The sequence below is a fragment of the Haliotis rufescens genome, unplaced genomic scaffold (genome assembly GCF_023055435.1).
Source record: "Haliotis rufescens isolate VD_foot unplaced genomic scaffold, xgHalRufe1.0.p SCAF_6, whole genome shotgun sequence".
Classification (NCBI taxonomy): domain Eukaryota; kingdom Metazoa; phylum Mollusca; class Gastropoda; order Lepetellida; family Haliotidae; genus Haliotis; species Haliotis rufescens.
In genome coordinates this window covers 46,050,700-46,078,547 of record NW_025964334.1, presented here as the reverse complement: position 1 = coordinate 46,078,547, position 27,848 = coordinate 46,050,700, and the positions used below count along the sequence as shown (strand labels likewise).

Sequence of the window (27,848 nt, the reverse complement as noted above, 5' to 3'; positions counted from 1 at the left end):
GAGAGAGACATAACACCTTGTCGTTGTTACTACACACGAGAGAGACATAATACCGTGTCGTTGTTACTACACGCGAGAGAGACATTACACCTTGTCGTTGTTACTACACACGAGAGAGACATAATACCTTGTCGTTGTTACTACACACGAGAGAGACATAATACCGTGTCGTTGTTACTACACACGAGAGAGACATAATACCTTGTCGTTGTTACTACACACGAGAGAGACATAACACCTTGTCGTTGTTACTACACATGAGAGAGACATAATACCTTGTCGTTGTTACTACACACGAGAGAGACATGATACCTTGTCGGTGTTACTACACACGAGAGAGACATGATACCTTGTCGTTGTTACTACACACGAGAGAGACATAATACCCCGTTGCCACGTCCCTTCAATAACTTTCTGTGTAGGATCAAGCATTTGTTAGAGGGAACTGGAATAGCATTTCGAAACAAATTACTTTTTAAAATAATTGTTCAACTATAGTAGTGACGTATGGGGAAGACGTTTGGTAATGTATCAAAGCGTCTGTGTGTTCGTCAGTGATATCCTGCTTGTTGGGTTCGACTCCAGGCCTAATTTGATGTGTTTATCCCAATTTGTGTCGATGTCTTGAGATTGCAAAACAGTATCGGGACCATATACTCGTAGTCCATCAAAATACCGATCAATTTTCACATTCCTACTTTAGAAATACAATCAAAAGATGTTTCTAATTTCTAAATTTATTTTGTTGAATACAATAATTCAGGTATTGACTTAGCTCCCAGCGAAAAGGACGTAAACTGTGTTGTCTGTGTCGTGGATGTTTCAACTGTGTTGTCTGTGTCGTGGATGTTTCAACTGTGTTGTCTGTGTCGTGGATGGTTCAACTCATCATGTGTGTCAGTGTGGTCTTGTGAAAGTAATTTAACCGCTTTACTTGAATTTGCACTACAAAGACGTATTTCATTATCTGTCAAAATGCAACTTTATAATAATTAAATGTTACATGGCAATGCAAATGTATCTTGTATTGGAAATGACATATTTTGAATTCCCTATCAAGTTTTTGTTTACACGCAAGTCATTGCTGTAAGTTAAAGGAGAGCTTCCCAAAGTTGGATAACATGTTCACAATCCTTTTCAGAATGGAATAAAAGACGTTTTAAATCAAACCTATCCTGTCTTGGAATTACCGACCATCTCGAGTGCTAGTACATGACTGTCACCTGGCCCAGAATACAATGATATACTTGAGCTAACCACCTCAATAAAATGGCGTAAAATGCACTCATGAAAGTAATGTATCTAATGTTAAAAGTGAAGGACTATTACAGTTGAGTTCAAGATGTGTAAGAATATAGCAGTAAAGCTTTGATGTTTCCCCGACCAGTCCCTGTTCGCACTTAATATCTATAACTGTTACATCCGTGACGTAAGTTCTCATTGTCATCTTCGTCAAACACGTCCAGTCATATCTAGCACTGAGCAGGTGGCAAGTACTCGCCATTTCGTATTTCTGAGTTTCGGGGCACGCACCTGTCAATCGTCCACTCATTCACAAGTGATAATTGCTCGTGCGTCCCGATTATGGCTCAATATACCTTACTATACCCCACAAAGGCTACCGAGTATAGACAATTCAGCTTTCATTAAAGATAAAAACAATAAAATGTCACTCCTCAAAGGCACCCATGCCATCGTATCGTTTTGTGTAAGTGGACAATCTGTCTTTCGGAATATACTCAGTCTGTTGTATATTACAATGTCGGCTCAATAGATACTACCTCCCTAACAAGGTATCCCATTGTCTTTTACAAATAGATCTATAGTGAGTTATATACACACTTTGATATATTTATGGCCTGTTTGGTAGGTCCTAGCGGAGACAACGAGCACTATGATATACAATATCTGGCTCAATTACCTCAATTTCACTGGCAGCGAGAATGAATGGTACTGATAGCGTGCATCATATTTCCCATATGACAAGTTATAGTTTAGATAAGCTTGTTGAATCAATCTCAGACGTGAATTGGCATGCTCGATTTCTCCAGTTGATGACATCATTAACGCTCGGATAATATCGTAAAAAGCCGTGTATCTCCGGTAGTAATGTTTTCATCGGAAACAACCGAAATATTCAATTAGCGACAGGTGCAAAAAGTAAAAAGGGGATACAATACTGTTGAGTGGCGCATTAAGTATTAATAGCATAGGAGAATACAATCTCATCAAGCATTTAAGTTTGAATAGATCTAGGGGTTCCCCTGCACCTTCAGTGACATGGGTGTTACCAGAATGACGCTCTACCTAATTAGAATTTGTTAAGATTGATTTGCCTTTAAAAGTCGGCAAAATAAGAACAGGAAAATGATTCATCTGCCAATTTGATCCCATTAAAAATGCATAACAGCTATATAGTCCGTAACGACAATTTCCATTTTTGAGAGGATCTGTTTAAAATGTTATTGTGTACAACCAAGACAGCGTCTCAGAATTTAAACGACTATAATTTTCAATATTTTGACACCTTGCATTAATAAACAGGAATAGTTTTTCTAATCAGTGAGTTTAGTTCATTAGCGAAGGGTTCAACGTATCCATGAAACTGAAAAACAAGATTGGAAAGGAGAAACATGTTGGTCTGTTGCCAGAATCTACGTGGACAGGGAACTTGATGTGAACAGGAACTTAACGTGAACAGGGACCTTAACGTGAACATGTTCACTCAAAAAAATAGGTTATATAAAATTATATTTCCAGATTTAAATAAAACGTATGGCGGCACTGTCTCCCTTGGACATCAAATGCGTGCTCAATGGTTTATCTGTTCGAGTGCAGCGAGGGACTAAATTGCCTCACCAATGCACACAATGTGTGTTTCCGCCTTATCCCTCGTCACTCCAGACAGACGAGTAGTTCTGTCCACACAAAATGCACTGCGTTGCTGTAATTCTGATTTTAAAGATTTTTCACCCAATTTGCTTTTCACGCTGTGACGCGCTGTAGCGTATAGGCACACTCTGTTTGTTTAGACAGATAAATGGGCGTTTGGTTTTAGTTTTAGTGTACTTCCATCAACTGACTGGGGATCTTTTAGGGTCAGTGATAATTTAATCATGTATGGCAAAACTAACGAACAATAAGCCTGTCATTTTATCAAGCGTATACGACTAATCTGAACTCTCACATTTAGATGAATCATAGCATCGCGTAATAATGAGGTATGTGGAGAACAAAGCATGAATAAGACGTATAAAGACATAGTAATACAGACCAGAATAACACCGACAGGCAAAACAAAGATATTAATCACCATGATGAAAATAGATACGACAAAATTACTCACTATGAAAGTAATTATTAGAACATCTCTCATTTCCTGGCCTTCCTGAATTTCAGAATAGGACGGCAGCAAGGAAATATTTTGTTTCCTATCTTTTTTGTTGTGAATGTGCATGTCATTAACTATTGCCTTATGAAAACCCTTGTCATTCTCGAGGCAGTGAGTCGTCACAGGGCCCAGATTGTTATCCATAACAGCACAAGTATATGATATATCCCTAAAATCAAAACGAACATTTCGTTCTACTTATTTGCTGCTGAGGTTCTATAACCCTAAACCCTTCCTCCATGCATAACTTTCCACAACAACATTAATGTGTATATAAACATCAACGTGAAGACCTTCCCTACGTTCCACAAGCTACACTTTCTTTTTTTTAACCATAAACATATGTGCTTAGGGTCCTTTACTCTTCTTAACATCTTCCAATATTTCATTAAATGTCTGTAGTTACATGATTAATTCGGAATTATTTCACCTAAATTAATTCAAAACAGAAAGCTTTGTATGATTGGAAGTGCTGTTTGGGAGATCAGATAATGTCAACATATTTCTCTTTCACAAAGACCTATGGTTCAGGCTTGGTACGACACATATCAAGAGATTATAATTCAGGAATCCACATTAAGGTCACACTACCTGGGACAATGCTACAACAGCTCACACAAATTATGTCCCAGAAGATATAAGGAGTAATTTCTCAAGCCACCAAGCGTTGAGGCGGGTGTATACAGGCTGCATTAATATTTCAGCACATTTCGCACGTGCATGTTTTCAAGCCAAATTTGAATTCAGCTTGGTCAATAGAAGGTTTGTGGAGCATAACCAAAGCCTTAATGTACGTGTGCTGCTTCATTGCCATCCCTGCAGTGACTAATTGACTTGGAAATAATGACTATGTCATCATATTAACGCCATCTAATTAACAAAGAGATCAATGACATCTATAACAGGCCGAGAAAAAACTTCCCCGTAATTTTCGCAACAACATATTCGTAAATGATACTTTCTCCTCCAATTATGGGCCGTTAATAGGGACGTGTGTTGATCCTCATGGCAACCAGCAGCTATGTATGTCACCCCAACCAATTATCCAATTAAGGTGATTAGCACCAGCACATGTGACAAAGGCGCGTCGATAAACTAATCAATTCGCCAAACCATCTAATCTACTATTGATAATAAGTTCTACACCTGAACCCGGTAATCATCTTCTAATTATTATTGTAATTATTTATTACCTGGGACAACGCTCTGCTGCCTTCTATTGTGTATGGCATATGACAAATTGCCCATGACTGCGCCGAGCTCCACAGACTAAGCTTTGATGTAGCGAAGCCAACACTACACAGTGTGTGGAGCTCACCCTTATATCCACCCAATGGGAACTCGGGAACGACTTCTGTCTTATCTCAAGCAAATAAAATCAAGGATTAACTTTGGGTGATCGGCCGTGATAGCCGTTGTCACAATCGACAGGAAGACGGCGTATCCGTGTTGTAGCAGACGACTCGGAGCAGACGATACTTGTCATCAGACGACACCAGCAGTCGATTACACATCTCGGCTTTACATTTAGATGAAGTAGGCTTAAAGAGTGCAGTTACTGCAGGTTTACTAACTAGTCGGGGATTCTTGTGAAAAAACTGGTGTTTTACTGGATGCATTACTTCTTGTGTCGTTGAAGTGGCAACATTGCAGGAACTTCCATAGGATCTAGTCTGTAGCGGCTCCGGAGACGAAGACGGGGTTGCAATTGGAACTAATCTTGTTATTGGTGAAGACTTTCGAGATTGAAAGAGCTACAGTAAGTTCAGTTGGAACATTATTTAGTTTTCGAGACGGGGCAAGAGTTGGATGTCAACTCACCATTCTTTGACGCCAGTTGTCTTATTTCAAGAATGGACCCATGTTACAATCACGGCTCGGTTAGTTTGATTTAACCTGATTTATACTGAGTGGAAGCGGTGCCTTACGAGAGACTAGCACGCGATGGATCTGTCCATGTCTAGAAGAAGCGTAATTTCTGAAGGAAAACCGCCCTTCAAGCATTCAATTGACAATATCCTGAAGCGGCAGGAAGAGGAGAACCTCTGTTCGCCAGAAGATAAGGCAGACGAGAGAGACAGCGACCCTGAGGTCGACCCCGGTGTGTCAGGCACGGAACTAGCAGGTGAATAATGCACTCCATTGTAAACACGAGAGGGTAGAATGGGAATAGGTTGTGGCAGGAGTGGGGTAGGGGTGTAAGTAGGGGGATACTAATGGTAGGGGTAGGTTGTAGACAGTGCAGGGGTGGGGATGGAGGGTGGATGTAGACGGTGCAGTGTTGGGGTGAGGGCGGTAGTAGACGGTGCAGGTTGGTGGTGGTGGATGGTTGTAGTCGGTGCTTGGGTGGGGGATGGTTGTAGGGGTGGATGGGTGTGGTTATTGGGGGTGGTTGCAGACGGTGGCGAGTTAGGAGTGGTTGTAGACAGCGCGGGGGTGGTTGCAGACGGTGCAGGGTTCGGGGAGGTTGTAGACAGTGCGGGGGGGTGGGGGTGGGGGGGGGTTGGTTGTAGACAGTGCGGGGGTGGGTGGGGGTGGTTGTAGACGGTACAGGGGGTGGGGTGGGAAGGTTGTAGAGGGTGTAGAGGCGGTATCGGGAATGGTTGTATTTGTTATGGGTGTGGGGGAGGCTGTGGATGTACAGGGGTAGGGGAAGGTTGTAGATGGTGTAAACATATGTGTTTATCATAACTACATGTGTAATATCCTTAATACCAGAATGCATTTGAAGGATCCCGTCACAGGTTTAACAGCTGGCACAGGGTGTGGCAATGTGTTTGTGAAGTGTGATGCCCACGTCCTTCCTACACCAGGCTGGGTGGTACACATACACTGGTGGGAAGGTGTTAACCCTGTCAGCCTCCCGTGTGGGCTTCAAGGCAAATGTCTACACAGTTCGTGGGGTGTCTTCCGAATAAGGAATAGACTCTATAAATTGACGGACAAAAGAAAGTATACACTTGAAAATTGGATTTGACCAAAAACTTACAAATGATATCAAAACGTTACTAGGCTGAAAGCCATCGCCGAAACACTGCAAGCTTAAGGCCCAAAATACAACTATGACACCCGTATCAAATATATCTCCATAGACTAATTATTTCATGTTTGTTTTCTTCTAGCTACCATCACACATGGGTGTAGCCGTTGTTTTACCTGTCAGTGTATGGTCTTTAGGCCTTCTTGCGAAGTACTACATGTACAAATATATACCAAATGTATTTGTAGCAGTTTTGTGTGAAACTACTATTTGCGATGAAAAGAAATTCATAGATTATTTGGTTAGTGTATTCACATCCTATATTTAGCACGTATCTATACCAGAAACAGTTCTACTCACACTCATCTAAGAGTAAATCACTGATGGAGGCATTTGGATTCTTATCACATGTTGGACAATATCATGCATTGTTCAACACTGACCACGTAGTGGTGAATACCATGTAAAATGTATAATGTAATAATTTATATTTGTTTGTACAATGGCCCGCCGAGGGACTCTTTGATAAAGGTATAACAAATTAGCCAACACTCATATGAACGCTGATTTTTCTTTTCAAATTGGAAAATACTGAGACGTAAATTTGTATCTTAGCAGTTGACACACTTCACATCTTGCTTAAAAAGTGACTGTATATATAGATGTTTGATTTTTGAACCAGCTCTTTTATTCATCTCAATCTTTGGCCTTTGAAAATCCGTGCCACAGATGAGAACATCCAGTGATTAATGCTGGCAACTTTTCCGGGCGGTCCCCTACCTACTGTGTCCCCATAAGAAAATGCACATCACGTGCGCTCTGTAGATCAAAATATATAGTCTTAGTGCACATATTCACTGAAATTAGATCGAGTTATGTCGAGCTATGTGTACACGCATAAACATGAGAGGTAGTAGAATTGATTACAACACAAAATCAAAACCTGTCTTTTTTAATGACATAATTACTAAGTTTTCTAAAAGCAATGTGTCGATGGTCGAAATGTATAAAAAATATATATAAAATAATTCATTTTATATAAGTGGTCATCAAGTATTGCGTGTTTTATTAAAAAATAAAATGAAAGTCAAAGTGCCCTTCCAATATCGATTTACTGTGATGTTGTATTTTTCCATTATCGACATTAGTTCACAAGCACGACTCCAGAAAAAGCAGTTCTCAATATTGTATTCAATATTGTTTAAATGTTGGACAGGCGGATTAGAAAATACCGTAGAAACGTTTTACTGTCCTATACTAAGGTTTTATCAAATGTTGCTACGCGAGATACATAGATATATATGTATTGTCAATATATACCCTTGATAGTATGTCTCGCAGAGGATACCTTTTCTTGTTTGGTATTTCTTAGCAATACTGCAACAATATTTAAAGGCGGCGAGATACCGACACAGTAGAGATTTAGTGATGGTTTGTTTGTGAAATAGCACACAGGTCAGCTTCACCAGAATCCGTTCCAACAAACTGCACGCAAATGAAGATGATATTCTCGATTCCTTGATTTGGTGTGAAGATGTATACCCACATCTTTTCTTGTATGCTGGTGTGGCTTCTTTTAATTGTTTAAATAGTTAAATTATGTGTCATGATATTTCAAGTCACACATTTGGGAAGTAAAATTTAAAATTTAAATTAAAATTTTATTTGCCACCTAACACCCCCCCCCCCAAGTTTTCTTTTTCACTATGTACCAAAGAAAACAGCATGTTGAATTTTGTAAATTCGAGACCGGCCTAAGAGGGGTTTTCTGGACAAATGAGTTTCCAGAATTAAAATGGGGTATTTATTATATGGTTTCCTGATTGTTGTATTTAATCAATCGCTATATATACCCACAATTTATGAAACCAATATCTTAATACACAAACAAAAAGTACATACTGACTGTTTTCTTAGACCAATACCTTAATACCAATAAAATCATATACATACTGATTTTATTTATTAAACCAATACCTTATTACCCAAAATAAATGTATATACTTATTGTTTTATCAAACCAATAGCCTAATGCCCAAAATAGAATATATTTTTTTTGTCTTTTTGTATACTTCTTAAAACTGTTGTTCGAGGATGAATGAACAAGAGGAAGAGAAAGAAACTTGGAATATTTGCCGAGTCAAGGAATTACTTTCCTTCAGATATAACGATCTGTCTTATTTGGCACTGAAGGAACAACTCTTTATGTGATGCTGTGGGTCGTCGGATGCGTGATCTTTACTGAGCGACTTATGTTTTACATAGAAAGCAACGGCTCAATTTCTGTGTTAATTTCTCGTATCAGTAGTCACGCTATGGCGTTAAACAAATTAAACTGACATGAAATATAGCCATGAAAATAGTATCAGTTTGTTCTCAGAAGATGTGAACAAAAGTGGATTAAATAGAGGAGACATGCGTCTCCATATTGTAAGTAAACTTGTTAGGAAGTATTAGAGCATTTTATGTCAGATAAACTTGTATTTTTAGTTTAAATTAATCAATTAAAAACATATTTTGTTTTGTTCAGCGACATATGTCAATGGATTAAAACAGAAAGTTGGTTTGATCAACATATAGGAACCTGTTTATTCACATGACCACGAAACTCAACACGCCATGTGCCCTGTAAGCTAGCGAAACACTATCCCACGTAATTAATACCGCTCAACCCAATGATGGACTGATCATGCATATAGACACGGACACGTAGCTTCTTGCTACATACGGCTGAACACGTATATATTAGTATGCAGTAATTAAAATTTAGATCGTATAAGCCAAGTGTTTTCAAATTTCAAGTAAATATCACAAAAGTAATGTTTCAAATTAAATACACTTGTGGTTAATAAAACTATTTAATAATTTGGTAAAGCACTTTTCTTACTTTGACTGTATTTTATGTGCAGAGAAAGCCATATAACCATGACATTATCACCCAGCTGATTTGATCTCTCATACGGGCGTGTGTAGACCATGTGCACTAAAACGACAAAGCAATAGACATGTTTTTATCGAGATGAGTAATCCCGTCCCGACTGTATGGCCCCCATGACACTTGCACACATCGTCTTACAAGTACAGCACGGTCTTAAATATGGCTGATCTTAATTGTCATATATTATTCAACCGCAAATTGTTTCCCTCATTCAATAACAAGAGCAGCAGTTAATTTAATTTTCGTTCCCCTGAATGTCCTTATTAAGATTTGAAGAATTCCAATATTTCCTGTGTTTTTGTGTTGGGGGGTTGGTTTTTTCTGCTGACGAGCTGTGTGACTCAGGGGACATCAACGCACGCAGAAAAATGTCAAAATTTATTTTCTTTGAACCGTAATGAAGTTCCCCAAACTTGTGAAGTTAATAGATATGTGCATACAGGGCAAATAAAACATGTTTACCAAAGTGATTGAACTATTTATTTACAATGGGCATTAACAAATATAAATTGTCTTAAACGATATTTCTTCAGAAAGGGTCTGGACGCTGAATCCCTTTTCTGTAGAATATGAGCGGGGAGCTACAAGCTTGACTCGATGAGAGAAAGAACAATCTTTGGTTTAATCTCCCTGGTACTTCACGCGGTAGACTTTGACGGCAAATTTATTTGATTAACGTGGAATAATAGTCCACTTTTCATCTGACAGATTCACAGACTTACAATTTGTTATTGGACATTGTAAAGCCCCCAGAGCGACGTTGCGTTTAATCTGAGAGTCCAATATGTCCCCCGTGACTCACTGAAACAACTGACGTGTGCTTGCTTGTACAACGTTTCGGGATAAATCCTTGATTGTCAATGAAACCAAGATGCTGTTATTCATATCCTATGTTTAAGAAAGGGAAAATATGTCTATCGCATGTAGAGAATTGTTTGTTGTATATATCATTTGTAACGTGATATATATTTTCCTATACATGTCAGTGATAAATTTCTTACAGAAATGTAACTGATACACGTTACACGTCACTGATACACCTGATTGATACACGTCACTGATAAACGTCCGTCATTGATACACGCTACTGATGCATGTCACTGATACACGTCACTGATACAAGTTCGCCACTTACACAAGACACTGATGCACCTATATTGATACTCGTCACCGATTCACGTCCCTCATTGATTCACGTCACTGATACATGCCATCGATAAACGTCATTGATACACGTCACTGATACACGTCATTGATACACTTCACTGAAACACGTCACTGAAACACGTCACTGATACACGTCATCGATACACGTCATTGATTCACGTCACTGATACACGTCACCGATACACGTCACGGAAACACGTCACTGATACATGCCATCGATACACGTCACTGATACACGTCACTGATTTACCTCAATGATACACGTCACTGATACACGTCACTGATACACGTCATTGATACACGTCACTGATACACGTCACTGATAAACGTCACTGATACATGCCACCGATACACGTCATCGATACACGTCACTGATACACGTCACCGATACACATAATCGATACACGTCACTGATACACGTCACTGAAACACGTCATTAATTTACGTCACTGATACACGCCATTGATTTACGTCACTGATACACGTCATCGATACACGTCACTGATACACGTTATCGATACGCGTCACTGATACACGTCACTGATACACGTAACTGAAACACGTCATTGATTTACGTCACTGATACACATCATTGATTTACGTCACTGATACACGTCATCGATTTCCCATTCACTGATACACGTCATTGATACACGTCACTGATACACGTCACTGATACACGTCATTGATACACGTCATTGATACATGTCACTGAAACACGTCACTGATTTACGTCACTGATACACGTCATTGATTTACGTCACTGATACACGTCATCGATACACATTACTGATACACGTCACTGATACACGTCATTGATACACGTCATTGATACACGTCACTGATACATGTCACTGATACACGTCACTGATACACGTCATCGATACACGTCACTGAAGCACGTCATTGATTTACGTCACTGATACACGTCATCGATACACGTAATTGATTCACGTCACTGATACACGTCACTGAAACACGTCATTGATTTACGTCATTGATTTACATCACTGATACACGTCATCGATACACGTCATTGTTTCACGTCATTGTTTCACGTCACTGATACACATCACTGATACACGTCACCGATACACGTCAAGGAAACACGTAACTGATACATGCCATCGATACACGTTATTGATACACGTCAGTGATACACGTCACTGATACACGTCATTGATGTACGTCACTGATACACGTCATTGATTTATGTCACAGATACACGTCATCGATACACGTCATTGATTCACGTCACTGATACACGTCATCGATACACGTCACGGAAACATGTCACTGATACATGCCATCGATACACGTCATTGATACACGTCACTGATACACGTCACCGATACAGTCATTGATTTACGTCACTGATACACGTCATTGATTTACGTCACTGATACACGTCATCGATACACGTCATTGATTCACGTCACTGATACACGTCACTGATACATGCCATCGATACACGTCATCACTGATACATGACATCGATATACGTCACTGATACGCGTCACTGAAACACGTCATTGATTTACGTCATCGATACACGTCACTGATACTCGTCACCGATAAACGTCACTGATACACGTCATTGATACACGTCATTGATACACGTCACTGATACACGTCATTGATTTACGTCACTGATACACGTCACTGATACATGTCATCGATACACGTCACTGAAACACGTAGCTGATACACTACATTGATACACGTCACTGATACACGTCATTGATTTACGTCACTGATACACGTCACTGATACATGTCATCGATACACGTCACTGATACACGTCACTGATACACTACATTGATACACGTCACTGATACACGTTTGTCACTGATACACGTCATCAGTACACGTCCCTGATTGATACGCGTCACTGATACACGTCACGGAAATACGTCACTGATACATGCCATCGATACACGTCATCACTGATACATGACATCGATATACGTCACTGATACGCGTAACTGAAACACGTCATTGATTTACGTCACTGATACACGTCACTGATACATATCATCGATACACGTCACTGATACACGTCACTGATACACGTCACTGAAACACGTCATTGATTTACGTCACTGATACACATCATTGATTTACGTCACTGATACACGTCATCGATTTCCCATTCACTGATACACGTCATTGATACACGTCACTGATACACGTCACTGATACACGTCATTGATACACGTCATTGATACATGTCATTGATACACGTCACTGATACACGTCATTGATTTACGTCACTGATACACGTCACTGATACATGTCATCGATACACGTCACTGATACACGTCACTGATACACTACATTGATACACGTCACTGATACACGTTTGTCACTGATACACGTCATTAGTACACGTCCCTCATTGATACGCGTCACTGATACATCGAAACGCGTCACTCATCACTGAGACAATTCGTCACAAACACATGCTACTAATACACTCTCATATATGTCAGTGTTTTGCAGCCATAGTCTATTGTCACCGTGTTCTTTATACTGATTTGGTACAACGTAAAACACACCTCGAACGATCTCCAAGTTGTGTTTTGTGAACGTACACAGTTCCAGCGTTTATGGAACTAATGAACTAATTAATATAAACTGGTGTTTACATCTGTTTGGAAGCTTTCACTTTGGTGTGGGCTCCCAATCTACTCTAATGTACAGTCGCTAATTAATTAACTTGGGAAATTTAAAATTAGAGTTATGCACCTTATTGAGACATGTTGTCAATATGTGCGATGTTGCGTTGATATATTTATACTTGTGTGTTTTAGCCGTGCATCAAGACCTGCGTGTAGCTTCTATATGCATATTTCACACACGCTCAATCGATCAGGAGTATGTATACAATAGGTCTGGAGACACCTAATTAGCTAAGTGACTCTAATTACTAGAAATAGTTCGCTGATTTTTTTCAAAAACGTGTTTACTATTAGATGATTAAATACTGGAGGATATAAATCAACACTGGTTTTAATAATGAATGCATTTGTTCCTCAATGTAAAGACACGTCATCGGGAATCATCGGGCATTTGCGGAATCAATCGGAAATGTGCGCGCCTTCATGTCTGCATATAATCGTTTGAAGTGACACGGAAGGATGGGTACTTCAACCTCATTTGACCGGTACTGCTGGTGGCCTCGGATGACAGAAATTATATTACAACTACAGATTTGTGAGTTTGGTTTGACACAACTTCGAACAATATTGCAATTATTGGGATCGGTCGTTTATTGCGGGTGAAGGTGGGGTGGGGGTTTGGGTGGGGGTTTGGGTGGGGTTTGGATGACCATCATATATGCTTGTCATATTTTTGGATGATCTCTCCATATCCTTGTTCATTTTTGTCATGATCATCCCCAAATATGCGTTATATATTTTTTGATGACCCTCCCCTTAGAGACTAATTTCTTTTGGTGACCCTCCCCGCACACCCATCAAAGCCCCTAATTGCGCAGGTCCTAGACGTTTGACTTATATGGTCAAACCGAGAAACATTTATCAAGGAGAATCTGGGATTCGAACCCATAGGTTTCGAGCACGCAACTTTGCACAGCGAATTGTGCCCCGTCCTCTAATGATGTAAATGGATTTCGAGTGTGTAACTTTAAGTTTCAGCTAATTTATTAACCTTCGTTATGTTACCACTGTTACGGATTCTGCAAGGATTACGATGGGATTTTTCGATTAAATAAAATATTATTCCATAAAAGTATGATAAAAAATAATAATATTGCTTCAAGTTTTACAAACAAAAGTTTGATGTACTGAAAGAAACCACGTGTGGTTCGGCTCCTCGGTCACGTGATAAACGTTTTCAGTGTTTTTAGGTAATGACTGGAATAATGTCCGCCTCAAAGAAATGAAACGACCTCTTTTCTCCTTTGTCAGTTTAATATTTCTTATACTCATATATACGTATCTACGTCAAACTGAACGATCTCCCTGGACATCTTGTCAGATGTATTAATATACCAAGAACATTTTTACTGTTTGCAAACTCATTTTTTCACCACCGAAAACTGTATTTTTTGTGATTGGGGCGTATTTGCCCATTGTCAGTGTGTGCTGCACAGTAAACCAGGGCCCAACAACGCACGGGCACGTGTAGACTGAAAATAACAATGCGGAAAATTAAGTGCACATGGATCATTAAAATGATAATTTGGGTCTAATTAGTAGCAATAGCCTGTTCGATATCGGCATAATACGGCGGAAAACCTGATGACAAATTAATTTGGCTTGTTCCGGAAATGACAGAGGACCACGGGAAAGGTGCTATAATCGATAAGTGCAATTAGGGCTAGGGCAGCGTTCACATGGACAGGTATGCAGGGTAATTAATTAGCGCCAACCCTGACTCTAAGTGGAATCAATGCAGCACGAAAACTGCGGTACTGTCGGGTCGTCTCAGGCTGCAATGTACAATGTGATATTGATGTGTGATTGTTGGTAGTTGGTGACAAGCAATCTACAAGTTTTATATAGAAGGCAATTGTTCTTGTTGTGTCAGTGCCGGGCGACTTCTGCTGAATGGACGACCTTGTGCATAGCAGGCAAACCACTTGTAGCACTTGCATGTGAATGGGTTTCCAGACTGACTTCTTCCCTGCTTGTTTTGCTGTGAATGTGTTAGACCAGGGTGTCTCTTTGTATAGTGTCCCTGGTTAGAATAATTAAGTACTGTGTGATTATTTGGTACTGGCGACGCTTACAAGTATAGCGCCTGACAAATAAACGACTTCATAACTAACTCGGATCGGTGGGAAAACGAGAAGTAGAAATGTTTTATTGAGGAAATTAATTTACGTCTTCCCTCGGAAGATATATTTGTCAACTCATTCATTTCCTGTAGGTGCATTTCTAGACCCTTTATTGTAATATTGACAAAAGCAATTGTTTGTTGGCCGGCAGGATGTGTCTTATACAACCGGAAGTTATATTTTTAAATGACCAATGGGAAAGCTCTGTTGTGATGTCCCACTACGGAAAACAAACTTTCTACAAAACACTGGGTCGGGGCGCTAAATAACCTCATCAGAAATTTATCCTCGCATACAGGTAGAAACACGAGGAATAGATATCAATTCTCGCATATATGTAGAAACAAGGGGAGTAGACATCTATTCATATAGGTAGAAACACGAGGAGTAGACAACTATTCTTGCAAACAGATAGAAACACGAGGAATAGACATCAATTCTCGCATATAGGTAGAAACACGGGGAGTAGACATCTATTTTTGCAAACAGGTAGAAACACGAGGAATAGACATCTATCCTCGCATACAGGTAGAAACACGAGGAATAGACATCTATTCATACAGGTAGAAACACGAAGAGTAGACATCTTTTCATACAGGTAGAAACACGAGGAATAGACATCTATTCTCGCATACAGATGGAAACACGGAGAGTAGACATCTATCCTCGCATACAGGTAGAAACACAACGAATAGACATCTATCCTCGCATACAGGTAGAAACACGACGAATAGACATCTATCCTCGCATACCGGTTAAGACACGGGAATAAGCCAAAAAGGGGAATAAAGTTCGCTATCAAGATCACATAACAGTTAAACATCCCTGAATCGTGTTTAAATAAATCAGGATGAAATTCCAATGATTTATGTATTGTAGATTACGGACAGTGTGTCACCACTTTCCCCCTAGGGAGTTGGATAATGCGACACGTACGGCGTACCGATTCTGTGCTCCACTTGCCACTCTCACGCTGCTCTAAGGGTCAAGAGCGCAATCTCAAAACACTCTTAACCTTATATTTTTTACCTCGTTTTGTGAAGTGGCTGGGTTATGCCGTAACAGTGTTTACTCAATAATTAAGATCTGCTTGTTCAGGAGCTTTAGTATCTGTTGACCCGTTAGAATGCCCAATAGTAGACGGTGTGGCCCGCTTGGCAGTTATCACAACTATTACAGTGTTAAATCAAAACGTGTCAACAAGCCTTCATAAAATGCCGAGTTTAAAGCTTGTTTTCCCACCACATGAAGAACGCCACAGGAACCTGAAATCAAAGGAGGAATTTTTAAACAAAGAATAAATCTAACTCTAAATTGAGATAAGGGACAACCCGAAAGCTTTATAGCTCCAATGAATGTCCCTATTTGTGCGGATTATAAGAAGGTTCCTCGAAGCGTGTGCGCTGCTTGGAAACACGGCAGTTTGAAATGGCGTTCGATTGTGCCGAATATTTTCTCTTTTATCAAAGTTATGACATGTTTATGATGAGTTCCGGTTGAGAATTTTGTAATTAAATTAGAGTCGGCTTTGATCGCTGAACAAAAAGCGATCATCTCACTCGATCTTTGAACCATAAAACATTGTACGACTTTGAACTGCAGTCGCTGACGTGAAAATCAAGATGGCGGATTGATGAATGGCTCGGATGAAAGAGAGACAGAGAGACTCATAGTGACGCTGGAGATACCTTAAATCTCGCGACGTTTTGATTGGACAGGCTGAGATAATCGCTCTAATAACGAGATAATGAAAACAGAAACATATTGTGTTGTTCACATAAGCTATATGAGGCTGTTAGGACCAACCAGTTTGACTTGTTATCAGGTGTGAATTGAATACCAGGCAGATAAACACGCCCACCGCAGAAATCTACTTGTAGATCAGTTCAGGTGAAACCTAATCACAATATGCAATGTGTAGAATAAGTGAGTGGGTGAGTGTTGTTTTTCGCCGCATCAGCCGTTTTTGTCGGTTGGGTAGCCTAGCGAGTGGTTTAAGTGTTCTAGTCGAAACCCCCGGTTTGATTCAACAAAAGGCTACAACCATTTCTGGTGTTCCCTGCTGTGAAACTATAGCAGTATATGTTGAATATCGGCATAAAAGCACACTCACTGTCAACTGAAATAACTTATGCCTTTGATAAATGGTCTTATAAAAGAACACACATATATTAAACAAAGAGCAATATAGTAGAAATTGTGTTATGTCTGCCTAATTCTCGCCTACATGAAGATCAGTTTGCCTCTGTGATGTGTATGGACGCAAGGATTAGCAGGTCGCTGCGGATTACCACCTGATTGAGCAGGGCTTATCTGTGTGATACTGTTGCGGTGCTGTACAATTCAGGACTAAACAACGCAACGCCTGTGACCGGTGGATGTAGCTCAACTTTGTCCCTCAAGTCAATGATTTGGGCATCGCTAATTCTCCATAAGATACGCGCCTGTTTAAATTACGTAGATAACAGGTGACAGATAAATTTGTAGGATCAGTGCCGGCGTTCTTGTGAGCTGAATGTTAAATTATGTGTCCCCTAATTGCTTTTGAGGGAGGCATTCAGAGAGACAGGTTTACGAGATTTCACCCAATCTATAACATTTTATAGAATTGTAATGATGTGCTGTCCTAGAATTATATTGTTTTATTGCAGTTCATAATTGTTGTTCATTAATTTCCTACATGGTATAGTGATACAAACAAATGATAAATTCTAAAGTGTAAATCACTCAATCTAGTTCAGGTCCCAAAGCTTTATATATATGTATATATGTCTTAAAACTGATATTCACAAAGCCATATTTTCAATATGGGTGTGTTGGGATCCAGAAGACCAAGACTATCTATGACATCACTGCTTTGCTTCCAGAGGATTCAGACACACCAAGATGTTCCTCCCTCCATTGTTCGGAGAGTTCCGAGGACAGCCCCATCCCGGGTAGCAGCTGTCTACCCCAAACCCACAGTCATGTGGACCCGCTTCACTTGTCCCTATCACAGGCGGACACCGGCGACCCTCGGGTAGCAGCGGCAGGGGAAGACTACGTGATGAGTAGAGGGACTAAGCGGAGTCCTGATGGGGGTGAGTTCTGTCGTTATCTTCACCAATGCAGGATTAGAATCACATTGCAGTTACATATTTTGAGTGTCTAGTCTGTCGGTATTGTGATATCTAACATCCATTAAACCTTTCTTGCAGTGGGAACAGAAGGACCAGTGTCCAAGAAGAGACGTTTTCGAACGACCTTCACCTCCGAGCAGCTGAAGGCATTGGAGCAGGTGTTCCAGGTGACTCACTACCCCGACATCAACACACGGGACGACCTATCAAGGAAGACCGGTCTGTCAGAGGAGAGAGTACAGGTGAGAAGGGTGGCGTAAAGTGGTACAATGGGTTGGCGTGCGTGCGTGCGTGCGTGCGTGCGTGGGTCTGGGGTAGTGCCTGGGGAGAAATATGTCCGAGGAGAGTCCACTTGAGAAAGGATGGAGGCACCTAGGACTCGATGGAGAGCCTGGACAGATACATGATGCAGCGGCCGAGGAGACAGTGGAATTTGTAGCAGTGATTGTGTGGAGAGTGCGTACTATACACGCAGTCCTGTAATCCTCTGTTTACCTCTCCTCAGATCTGGTTCCAGAACAGGCGGGCCAAGTGGCGGAAGCACGAAAAGCTTGGGAACTTCGGGGGCCTACAGGACTTGAAGGAGGTCAGCTTTGTCCCCGCACCAAAGACCGTCATCAGACTAGACGAGGAGAAGGTACATGCATACACACTTCCATACACACGTGCATATATTATAGAGGGTGTTTACACGCGTGCATACAGTATAGAGGCTGTCCACCATACACGCGTGCATACAGTATAGAGGGTGTTCACCATATACGCGTGCATACAGTATAGAGGCTATCCACCATACACGCGTGCATACAGTAAAGAGGCTGTCCACCATACACGCGTGCATACAGTATAGAGGCTGTCCACCATACACGCGTGCATACAGTATAGAGGCTGTCCACCATATACGCGTGCATACAGTATAGAGGCTGTCCACCATACACGCGTGCATACAGTATAGAGGCTGTCCACCATACACGCGTGCATACAGTATAGAGGCTGTCCACCATATACGCGTGCATACAGTATAGAGGCTGTCCACCATACACGCGTGCATACAGTATAGAGGCTGTCCACCATACACGCGTGCATACAGTATAGAGGCTGTCCACCATACACGCGTGCATACAGTATAGAGGGTGTTCACCATATACGCGTGCATACAGTATAGAGGCTGTCCACCATACACGCGTGCATACAGTATAGAGGCTGTCCACCATACACACGTGCATACAGTATAGAGACTGTCCACCATACACACGTGCATACAGTATAGAGGCTGTCCACCATACACACGTGCATACAGTATAGAGGCTGTCCACCATACACACGTGCATACAGTATAGAGGCTGTCTAAACTACACACGTGCATACAGTATAGAGGTTGTTCACCATACAGACGTGCATACAGTATAGAGGTTGTTCACCATACACACGTGCATACAGTATAGAGGCTGTCGACCATACACACGTGCATAGAGGATAGAGGTTGTTCACCATACAGACGTGCATACAGTATAGAGGCTGTCCACCATACACACGTGCATACAGTATAGAGGCTGTCCACCATACACACGTGCATACAGTATAGAGGCTGTCTAAACTACACACGTGCATACAGTATAGAGGTTGTTCACCATACAGACGTGCATACAGTATAGAGGTTGTTCACCATACACACGTGCATACAGTATAGAGGCTGTCCACCATACACACGTGCATAGAGGATAGAGGTTGTTCACCATACACACGTGCATACAGTATAGAGGCTGTCCACCATAAACACGTGCATACAGTATAGAGGTTGTTCACGATTCACCCGTGCATACAGTAGAGAGGCTGTCCACTATACGCGCGTGCATACAGTATAGAGGTTGTTCACCATACACACGTGCATACAGTATAGAGTTTGTTCACCATACACGCGTGCATACAGTATAGAGACTGTCCACCATACACGCACGCATACAGTATAGAGGTTATTCACCATACACGTATGCATACAGTATAGAGGCTGTCCACCATACACACGTGCATGTGGTAAAGACCGTCAGCATACACGCGCGCATACTGTATTGACCGCCCACCACACACACGCGCATACTATATAAACCGGCCACCATACACACGCGCATACCGTATTGACCGCCCACCACACACACGCGCATACTGTATAGACCGCCCACCACACACACGCGCATACTGTATAGACCGCCCACCATGCACACGCGCATACTGTATTGACCGCCCACCAAACACACGCGCATACTCTATTGAGAATGTCCACCACACACACGCGCATACTCTATTGACCGCCCACCACACACACGCGCATACTGTATTGACCGCCCACCACACACATGCGCATACTGTATTGACCGCCCACCACACACACGCGCATACTGTATTGACCGCCCACCACACACACGCGCATACTGTATTGACCGCCCACCAAACACACGCGCATACTCTATTGAGAATGTCCACCACACACACGCGCATACTCTATTGACCGCCCACCACACACACGCGCATACTGTATTGACCGCCCACCACACACATGCGCATACTGTATTGACCGCCCACCACACACACGCGCATACTGTATTGACCGCCCACCACACACACGCGCATACTGTATAGACAGCCCACCACACACACGCGCATACTGTATAGACCGCCCACAACACACGCGCATACTGTATAGAGCGCCTACCATACACAGGCGCATACTGTATAGACCGCCCACCACACACACGCGCATACTGTATAGACCGCCCACCACATACAGGCGCATACTGTATAGACAGCCCACCACACACACGCGCATACTGTATTGACCGCCCACCATACACAAACGCATACTGCATAGACCGCCTACCACACACACGCGCATACTGTATAGACCGCCCACCATACACACGCGCATACTGTATAGACCGCCCACCACACACACGCGCATACTGTATAGACCGCCCACCACACACACGCGCATACTGTATTGACCGCCCACCACACACACGCGCATACTGTATTGACCGCCCACCACACACACGCGCATACTGTATAGACCGCCCACCATACACACGCGCATTTTGTATTGACCGCCCACCACACACACGCGCATACTGTATAGACAGCCCACCACACACACGCGCATTCTGTATTGACCGCCCACCATACACACGCTCATACTGTATAGACCGCCCACCACACACACGCGCATACTGTATAGACCGCCCACCACACACACGCGCATACTGTATAGACCGACCACCATACACACGCGCATAATGTATTGACCGCCCACCATACACAAACGCATACTGTATTGACCGCCCACCACACACACGCGCATACTCTATTGACCGCCCACCACACACATGCGCATACTGTATAGACCGCCCACCACACACACGCGCATACTGTATTGACCGCCCACCACACACACGAGCATACTGTATTGACCGCCCACCATACACACGCGCATACTGTATAGACAGCCCACCAGACACACGCGCATACTGTATTGACCGCCCAACACACACACGCGCATACTGTATTGACCGCCCACCACACACATGCGCATACTGTATTGACCACCCACCACACACACACGCATACTGTATTGACCGCCAACCATACACACGCGCATACTGTAGAGACGACACACCATACACACGCGAATACTGTATTGACCCCCCACCACACGCACGTGCATACTGTATAGACCGCCCACCACACACACGCGCATACTGTATTGACCGCCCACCACACACACGCGCATACTGTATTGACCGCCCACCACACACACGCGCATACTGTATTGACCGCCCACCACACACACGCATGCATACTGTATAGACCGCCCACCATACACACGCGCATACTCTATTGATCGCCCACCACACACACGCGCATACTGTATAGACAGCCCACCACACACACGCGCATTCTGTATTGACCGCCCACCATACACACGCTCATACTGTATAGACCGCCCACCACATACACGCGCATACTGTATAGACCGCCCACCACACACACACGCATACTGTATAGACCGCCCACCATGCACACGCGCATACTGTATTGACCTACCACCAAACACACGCGCATACTCTATTGAGAATGTCCACCACACACACGCGCATACTCTATTGACCGCCCACCACACACACGCTCATACTGTATTGACCGCCCACCACACACATGCGCATACTGTATTGACCGCCCACCACACACACGCGCATACTGTATTGACCGCCCACCATACACACGCGCATACTGTATAGACCGCCCACCATACACACGCGAATACTGTATTGACCCCCCACCACACACACGTGCATACTGTATAGACCGCCCACCACACACACGCGCATACTGTATTGACCGCCCACCACACACACGCGCATACTGTATTGACCGCCCACCACACACACGCGCATACTGTATTGACCGCCCACCACACACACGCGCATACTGTATTGACCGCCCACCACACACACGCGCATACTGTATGGACCGCCCACCATACACACGCGCATACTGTATTGACCGCCCACCACACACACGCGCATACTGTATAGACAGCCCACCACACACACGCGCATACTGTATTGACCGCCCACCACACACACGCGCATACTGTATAGACCGTCCACCATACACACGCGCATTTTGTATTGACCGCCCACCACACACACGCGCATACTGTATAGACAGCCCACCACACACACGCGCATTCTGTATTGACCGCCCACCATACACACGCTCATACTGTATAGACCGCCCACCACACACACGCGCATACTGTATAGACCGCCCACCACACACACGCGCATACTGTATAGACCGACCACCATACACACGCGCATAATGTATTGACCGCCCACCATACACAAACGCATACTGTATTGACCGCCCACCACACACACGCGCATACTCTATTGACCGCCCACCACACACATGCGCATACTGTATAGACCGCCCACCACACACACGCGCATACTGTATTGACCGCCCACCACACACACGAGCATACTGTATTGACCGCCCACCATACACACGCGCATACTGTATAGACAGCCCACCAGACACACGCGCATACTGTATTGACCGCCCAACACACACACGCGCATACTGTATAGACCGCCCACCACACGCACGTGCATACTGTATAGACCGCCCACCACACACACGCGCATACTGTATTGACCGCCCACCACACACACGCGCATACTGTATTGAGCGCCCACCACACACACGCGCATACTGTATTGACCGCCCACCACACACACGCATGCATACTGTATAGACCGCCCATCATACACACGCGCATACTCTATTGATCGCCCACCACACACACGCGCATACTGTATAGACAGCCCACCACACACACGCGCATTCTGTATTGACCGCCCACCATACACACGCTCATACTGTATAGACCGCCCACCACATACACGCGCATACTGTATAGACCGCCCACCACACACACACGCATACTGTATAGACCGCCCACCATGCACACGCGCATACTGTATTGACCTACCACCAAACACACGCGCATACTCTATTGAGAATGTCCACCACACACACGCGCATACTCTATTGACCGCCCACCACACACACGCTCATACTGTATTGACCGCCCACCACACACATGCGCATACTGTATTGACCGCCCACCACACACACGCGCATACTGTATTGACCGCCCACCATACACACGCGCATACTGTATAGACCGCCCACCATACACACGCGAATACTGTATTGACCCCCCACCACACACACGTGCATACTGTATAGACCGCCCACCACACACACGCGCATACTGTATTGACCGCCCACCACACACACGCGCATACTGTATTGACCGCCCACCACACACACGCGCATACTGTATTGACCGCCCACCACACACACGCGCATACTGTATAGACAGCCCACCACACACACGCGCATACTGTATTGACCGCCCACCATACACACGCTCATACTGTATAGACCGCCCAGCACACACACGCGCATACTGTATAGACAGCCCACCACACACACGCGCATACTGTATTGACCGCCCACCACACACACGCGCATACTGTATAGACCGCCCACCATACACACGCGCATACTGTATTGACCGCCCACCACACACACGCGCATACTGTATAGACAGCCCACCACACACACGCGCATACTGTATTGACCGCCCACCATACACACGCTCATACTGTATAGACCTCCCACCACACACACGCGCATACTGTATAGACAGCCCACCACACACACGCGCATACTGTATTGACCGTCCACCACACACACGCTCATACTGTATTGAGAGTGTCCATCACACAGGGTAACAGTTTACACGCGCCACAGCATGAAAACAATGAGAAACCATGATATGACTCTTTGGTTTGTTTATCATTCTGAAACAAGCTGACCGCGTTTGCAGTTAAACTTTAAAAATATCTGACTTCAAAACTCCTTGCTAAACCTACATTATTGAAATGTCAACAATGTGCATAAAAAAACATACATTTTGTTAAAAAAGATATTTTTGCTTCAGAAACCGTCCAGGAAAGTTGATTCGGGTGACAAGTCCGGTGACGAATCACCTGACCTCGAGAAGTCTCCGTCACTCAGTATAGTGCCACCGCCGTACACCCTCCTGCAACCTCACTTTGGAATCCCGCCTTTGCTCTATTACCAAGCATGCCTTCCTGCAACCGTTCCTAATGGCAGACGAGCTGACAGTCTGACGTCACTACGACTAAAGGCGCGGGAATACGAAGCTGCCTTAGAGATGCAGTACTTATACAAATAGACTGATTTGGGATGTCATGTGCACGTGTGCGGTGTATGTATGGACTATCTGTAGACTGCACGTGCAACAGGTGCGTCGTCTTCGTGTTTGTATAGAGACTGTATAGTGCACGTGCTACAGGTGCACAGTCTTAGTGTTTGCGTAAGTTACAAGCAGGCCGCTCGTGCTACACGTCCGCTGTCACGGTGGATACGTAATTTGGGATTAGATTGCACGTGCACCGCGTGGCCTGTCTCAGCGTATATGTAAATTGCGAGTAACCTGATGTGCGGTCAACACAATATTGTCCCCAAACATTCTTGAAAAACAATATCCTGAGCAAGTGCTATAACTATCTAACAATGGATTTCAAACCAGTGGTGTCGGAAGAAATCATCGTCCAGTTCGTCGAACGTTTGTGTGATGAATCTGATAAACATAATATAGACAAAGATCAGTCCTTGCTGTATCGCATTCAGACTAGCTCGTGGTGTGTCGTGGTATGGACACATATGGTTTGTTTGTTTGTTTGTGTATTGTGTCCCGGGAATGTGTCGCTACCAAGCCACTGGTTTGGACGGTTCCATACCCATGACCGCCAACTTGGCCTTTGGAGACTATGCACCGGCCTCTGGACGTTTTGAAACAGTTTCATAATACTAGGCATTTCACTTTCCTGTATCTCTATGTACATATTCCTACGCGCTGGTCATGCTCTTATATCACAATAGCGGTGAACATTTCCTGAATTAGTCATTTAGTTGAACACTTATCTTCAAGCTTTCAAACACCAGTGATGGGTTAACTACACAATGAAAACATTACCATTTGAAATATCTATTTGACAAACATCCTTCTTATCAGCGTGGAATTATAGTTGTGTGCAACAGTGCGGTATCGGACCAACCCGAGTGATCGCCCACCTTCAAGGCGGTGACAGTGTCCAATGGACGAACGCCCACCTTCAAGGCGGTGACAGTGTCCAATGGACGATCGCCCTCCTTCAAGGCGGTGACAGTGTCCAATGGACGATCGCGCACCCTGCGACGCGTGACAGTGTCCAATGGACGATCGCCCACCTTCAAGGCGGTGACAGTGTCCAATGGACGATCGTCCACCTTCAAGGTGCTGACAGTGTCCACATGACGAGCATTAACATTCAAGGCGGTGACACAGTATGACGATCACCCACCCTTCAAGGCAGCTTACACAGTATGACGATCACCCACCCTTCAAGGTGGTGATCGAACTCAACTGCGTGGATTGATGCTCATGATATTAATCACTGGCCAAGGCTCGATTATTTACAGACCGCCGTCATATAGCTGGAATATTGCTGAGTGCGGCGTTAAACAACCAACCAACCAACCAGTGTCCACAGGACGATCACACACCCATCAAGGCGCTGACACAGTATAACGATCACACACCCAACAAGGCGCTGACACAGTATAACGATCACACACCCATCAAGTGTGACACAGTATAACGATCACACACCCATCAAGGCGCTGACACAGTATAACGATCACACACCCATCAAGGCGCTGACACAGTATAACGACCACACACCCATCAAGGCGCTGACACAGTATAACGATCACACACCCATCAAGGCGCTGACACAGTATAACGATCACACACCCATCAAGGCGCTGACACAGTATAACGATCACACACCCAACAAGGCGCTGACACAGTATAACGATCACACACCCATCAAGGCGCTGACACAGTATAACGATCACACACCCATCAAGGCGCTGACACAGTATAACGATCACACACCCAACAAGGCGCTGACACAGTATAACGATCACAAGCCCTTCAATGCGGTGACAGTGTCTACAGGACGATCACACACCCAACAAGGCGCTGACACAGTTTAACGATCACCACCCTTCAAGGCGGTGACAGAGAAGTGGGCTGTCTTCTTTTCTGTGCGAAAACCTGCTCTTAAGCACTCTAAGTGCTTTTGTTCTGGCCGCTGTTTTTTGTTTCCTGCAACATAGGTCCAACTGGCAGATTGTTTTAAAATTATTTCATTTTTGTTTTCACCCACATTTTCTCATTATACAGAATACATATTCTTCAAGTGATTTGCACATACGAGGAATAACTAATTAGCCCATTAATAGGTAGCGTTCAAATACAACCTTGCTGAATAAGTTGGTTTAAATTCATACTAATCAAACTTATGACAAGTTGACCAACATTTCAAAAAATCCTTAAAATCGCATTTTGAATATCTTGTGGATTTGTCTAACTTGTACAGTTTGCGTAATTGTTGTTTTAATATTTAATAAAAACATGCTCGTTTTGCCTTCTATACTTCATATTGTGTAGCGATAATCAGTAGTTTTAAATGTAGTTTTTTCTTTATTTTGTGAACCCCAACAGTATTTGTTGCAGGGTAAAGATAATTTGCTTTACAGCTTTGCCATTTAGGCATGTTTCTAATCCGGTTGAGATAAACAGATATTTGTCCAATCTTGTCATGCGCTGTGTGTGCTTATCAAGAGAAAGAGAGATCTCCCAGTGAAGTTTCGTATAATATCAAACTACCTCTTACTCCGAATTCCGCGAACCATGTCAAAGTCCCAATTATGGTTTGTTCATTCCAAATAAATATTTCTGAATA

General features: G+C 43.3%; 1 protein-coding gene across 1 annotated transcript; it reads left to right on the top strand.

Annotated features, from left to right (window-relative positions):
• Window positions 1–4,660: 4,660 nt before the first annotated feature.
• On the top strand, window positions 4,661–25,733 carry LOC124142922 (paired mesoderm homeobox protein 2-like). Its single transcript, XM_046511640.2, has 5 exons — window positions 4,661–5,516; window positions 18,148–18,360; window positions 18,478–18,641; window positions 18,905–19,036; window positions 24,971–25,733. Exons 1-5 carry the CDS (start codon window positions 5,336–5,338, stop codon window positions 25,226–25,228), a joined length of 948 nt encoding a protein of 315 aa, XP_046367596.1. The 5' UTR covers window positions 4,661–5,335; the 3' UTR covers window positions 25,229–25,733.
• Window positions 25,734–27,848: the final 2,115 nt, after the last annotated feature.

What these genes read in the sequence shown, in the direction of transcription:
- LOC124142922 (XM_046511640.2), top strand. Translation starts at nt 5,336, where the DNA reads ATGGATCTGTCCATGTCTAGAAGAAGCGTAATTTCTGAAGGAAAACCG. An exon ending in TAAGCGGAGTCCTGATGGGG is followed by an intron (nt 18,361 to 18,477) that starts GTGAGTTCTGTC and finishes CCTTTCTTGCAG; the next exon opens with TGGGAACAGAAGGACCAGTG. An exon ending in TCAGACTAGACGAGGAGAAG is followed by an intron (nt 19,037 to 24,970) that starts GTACATGCATAC and finishes TTTTTGCTTCAG; the next exon opens with AAACCGTCCAGGAAAGTTGA.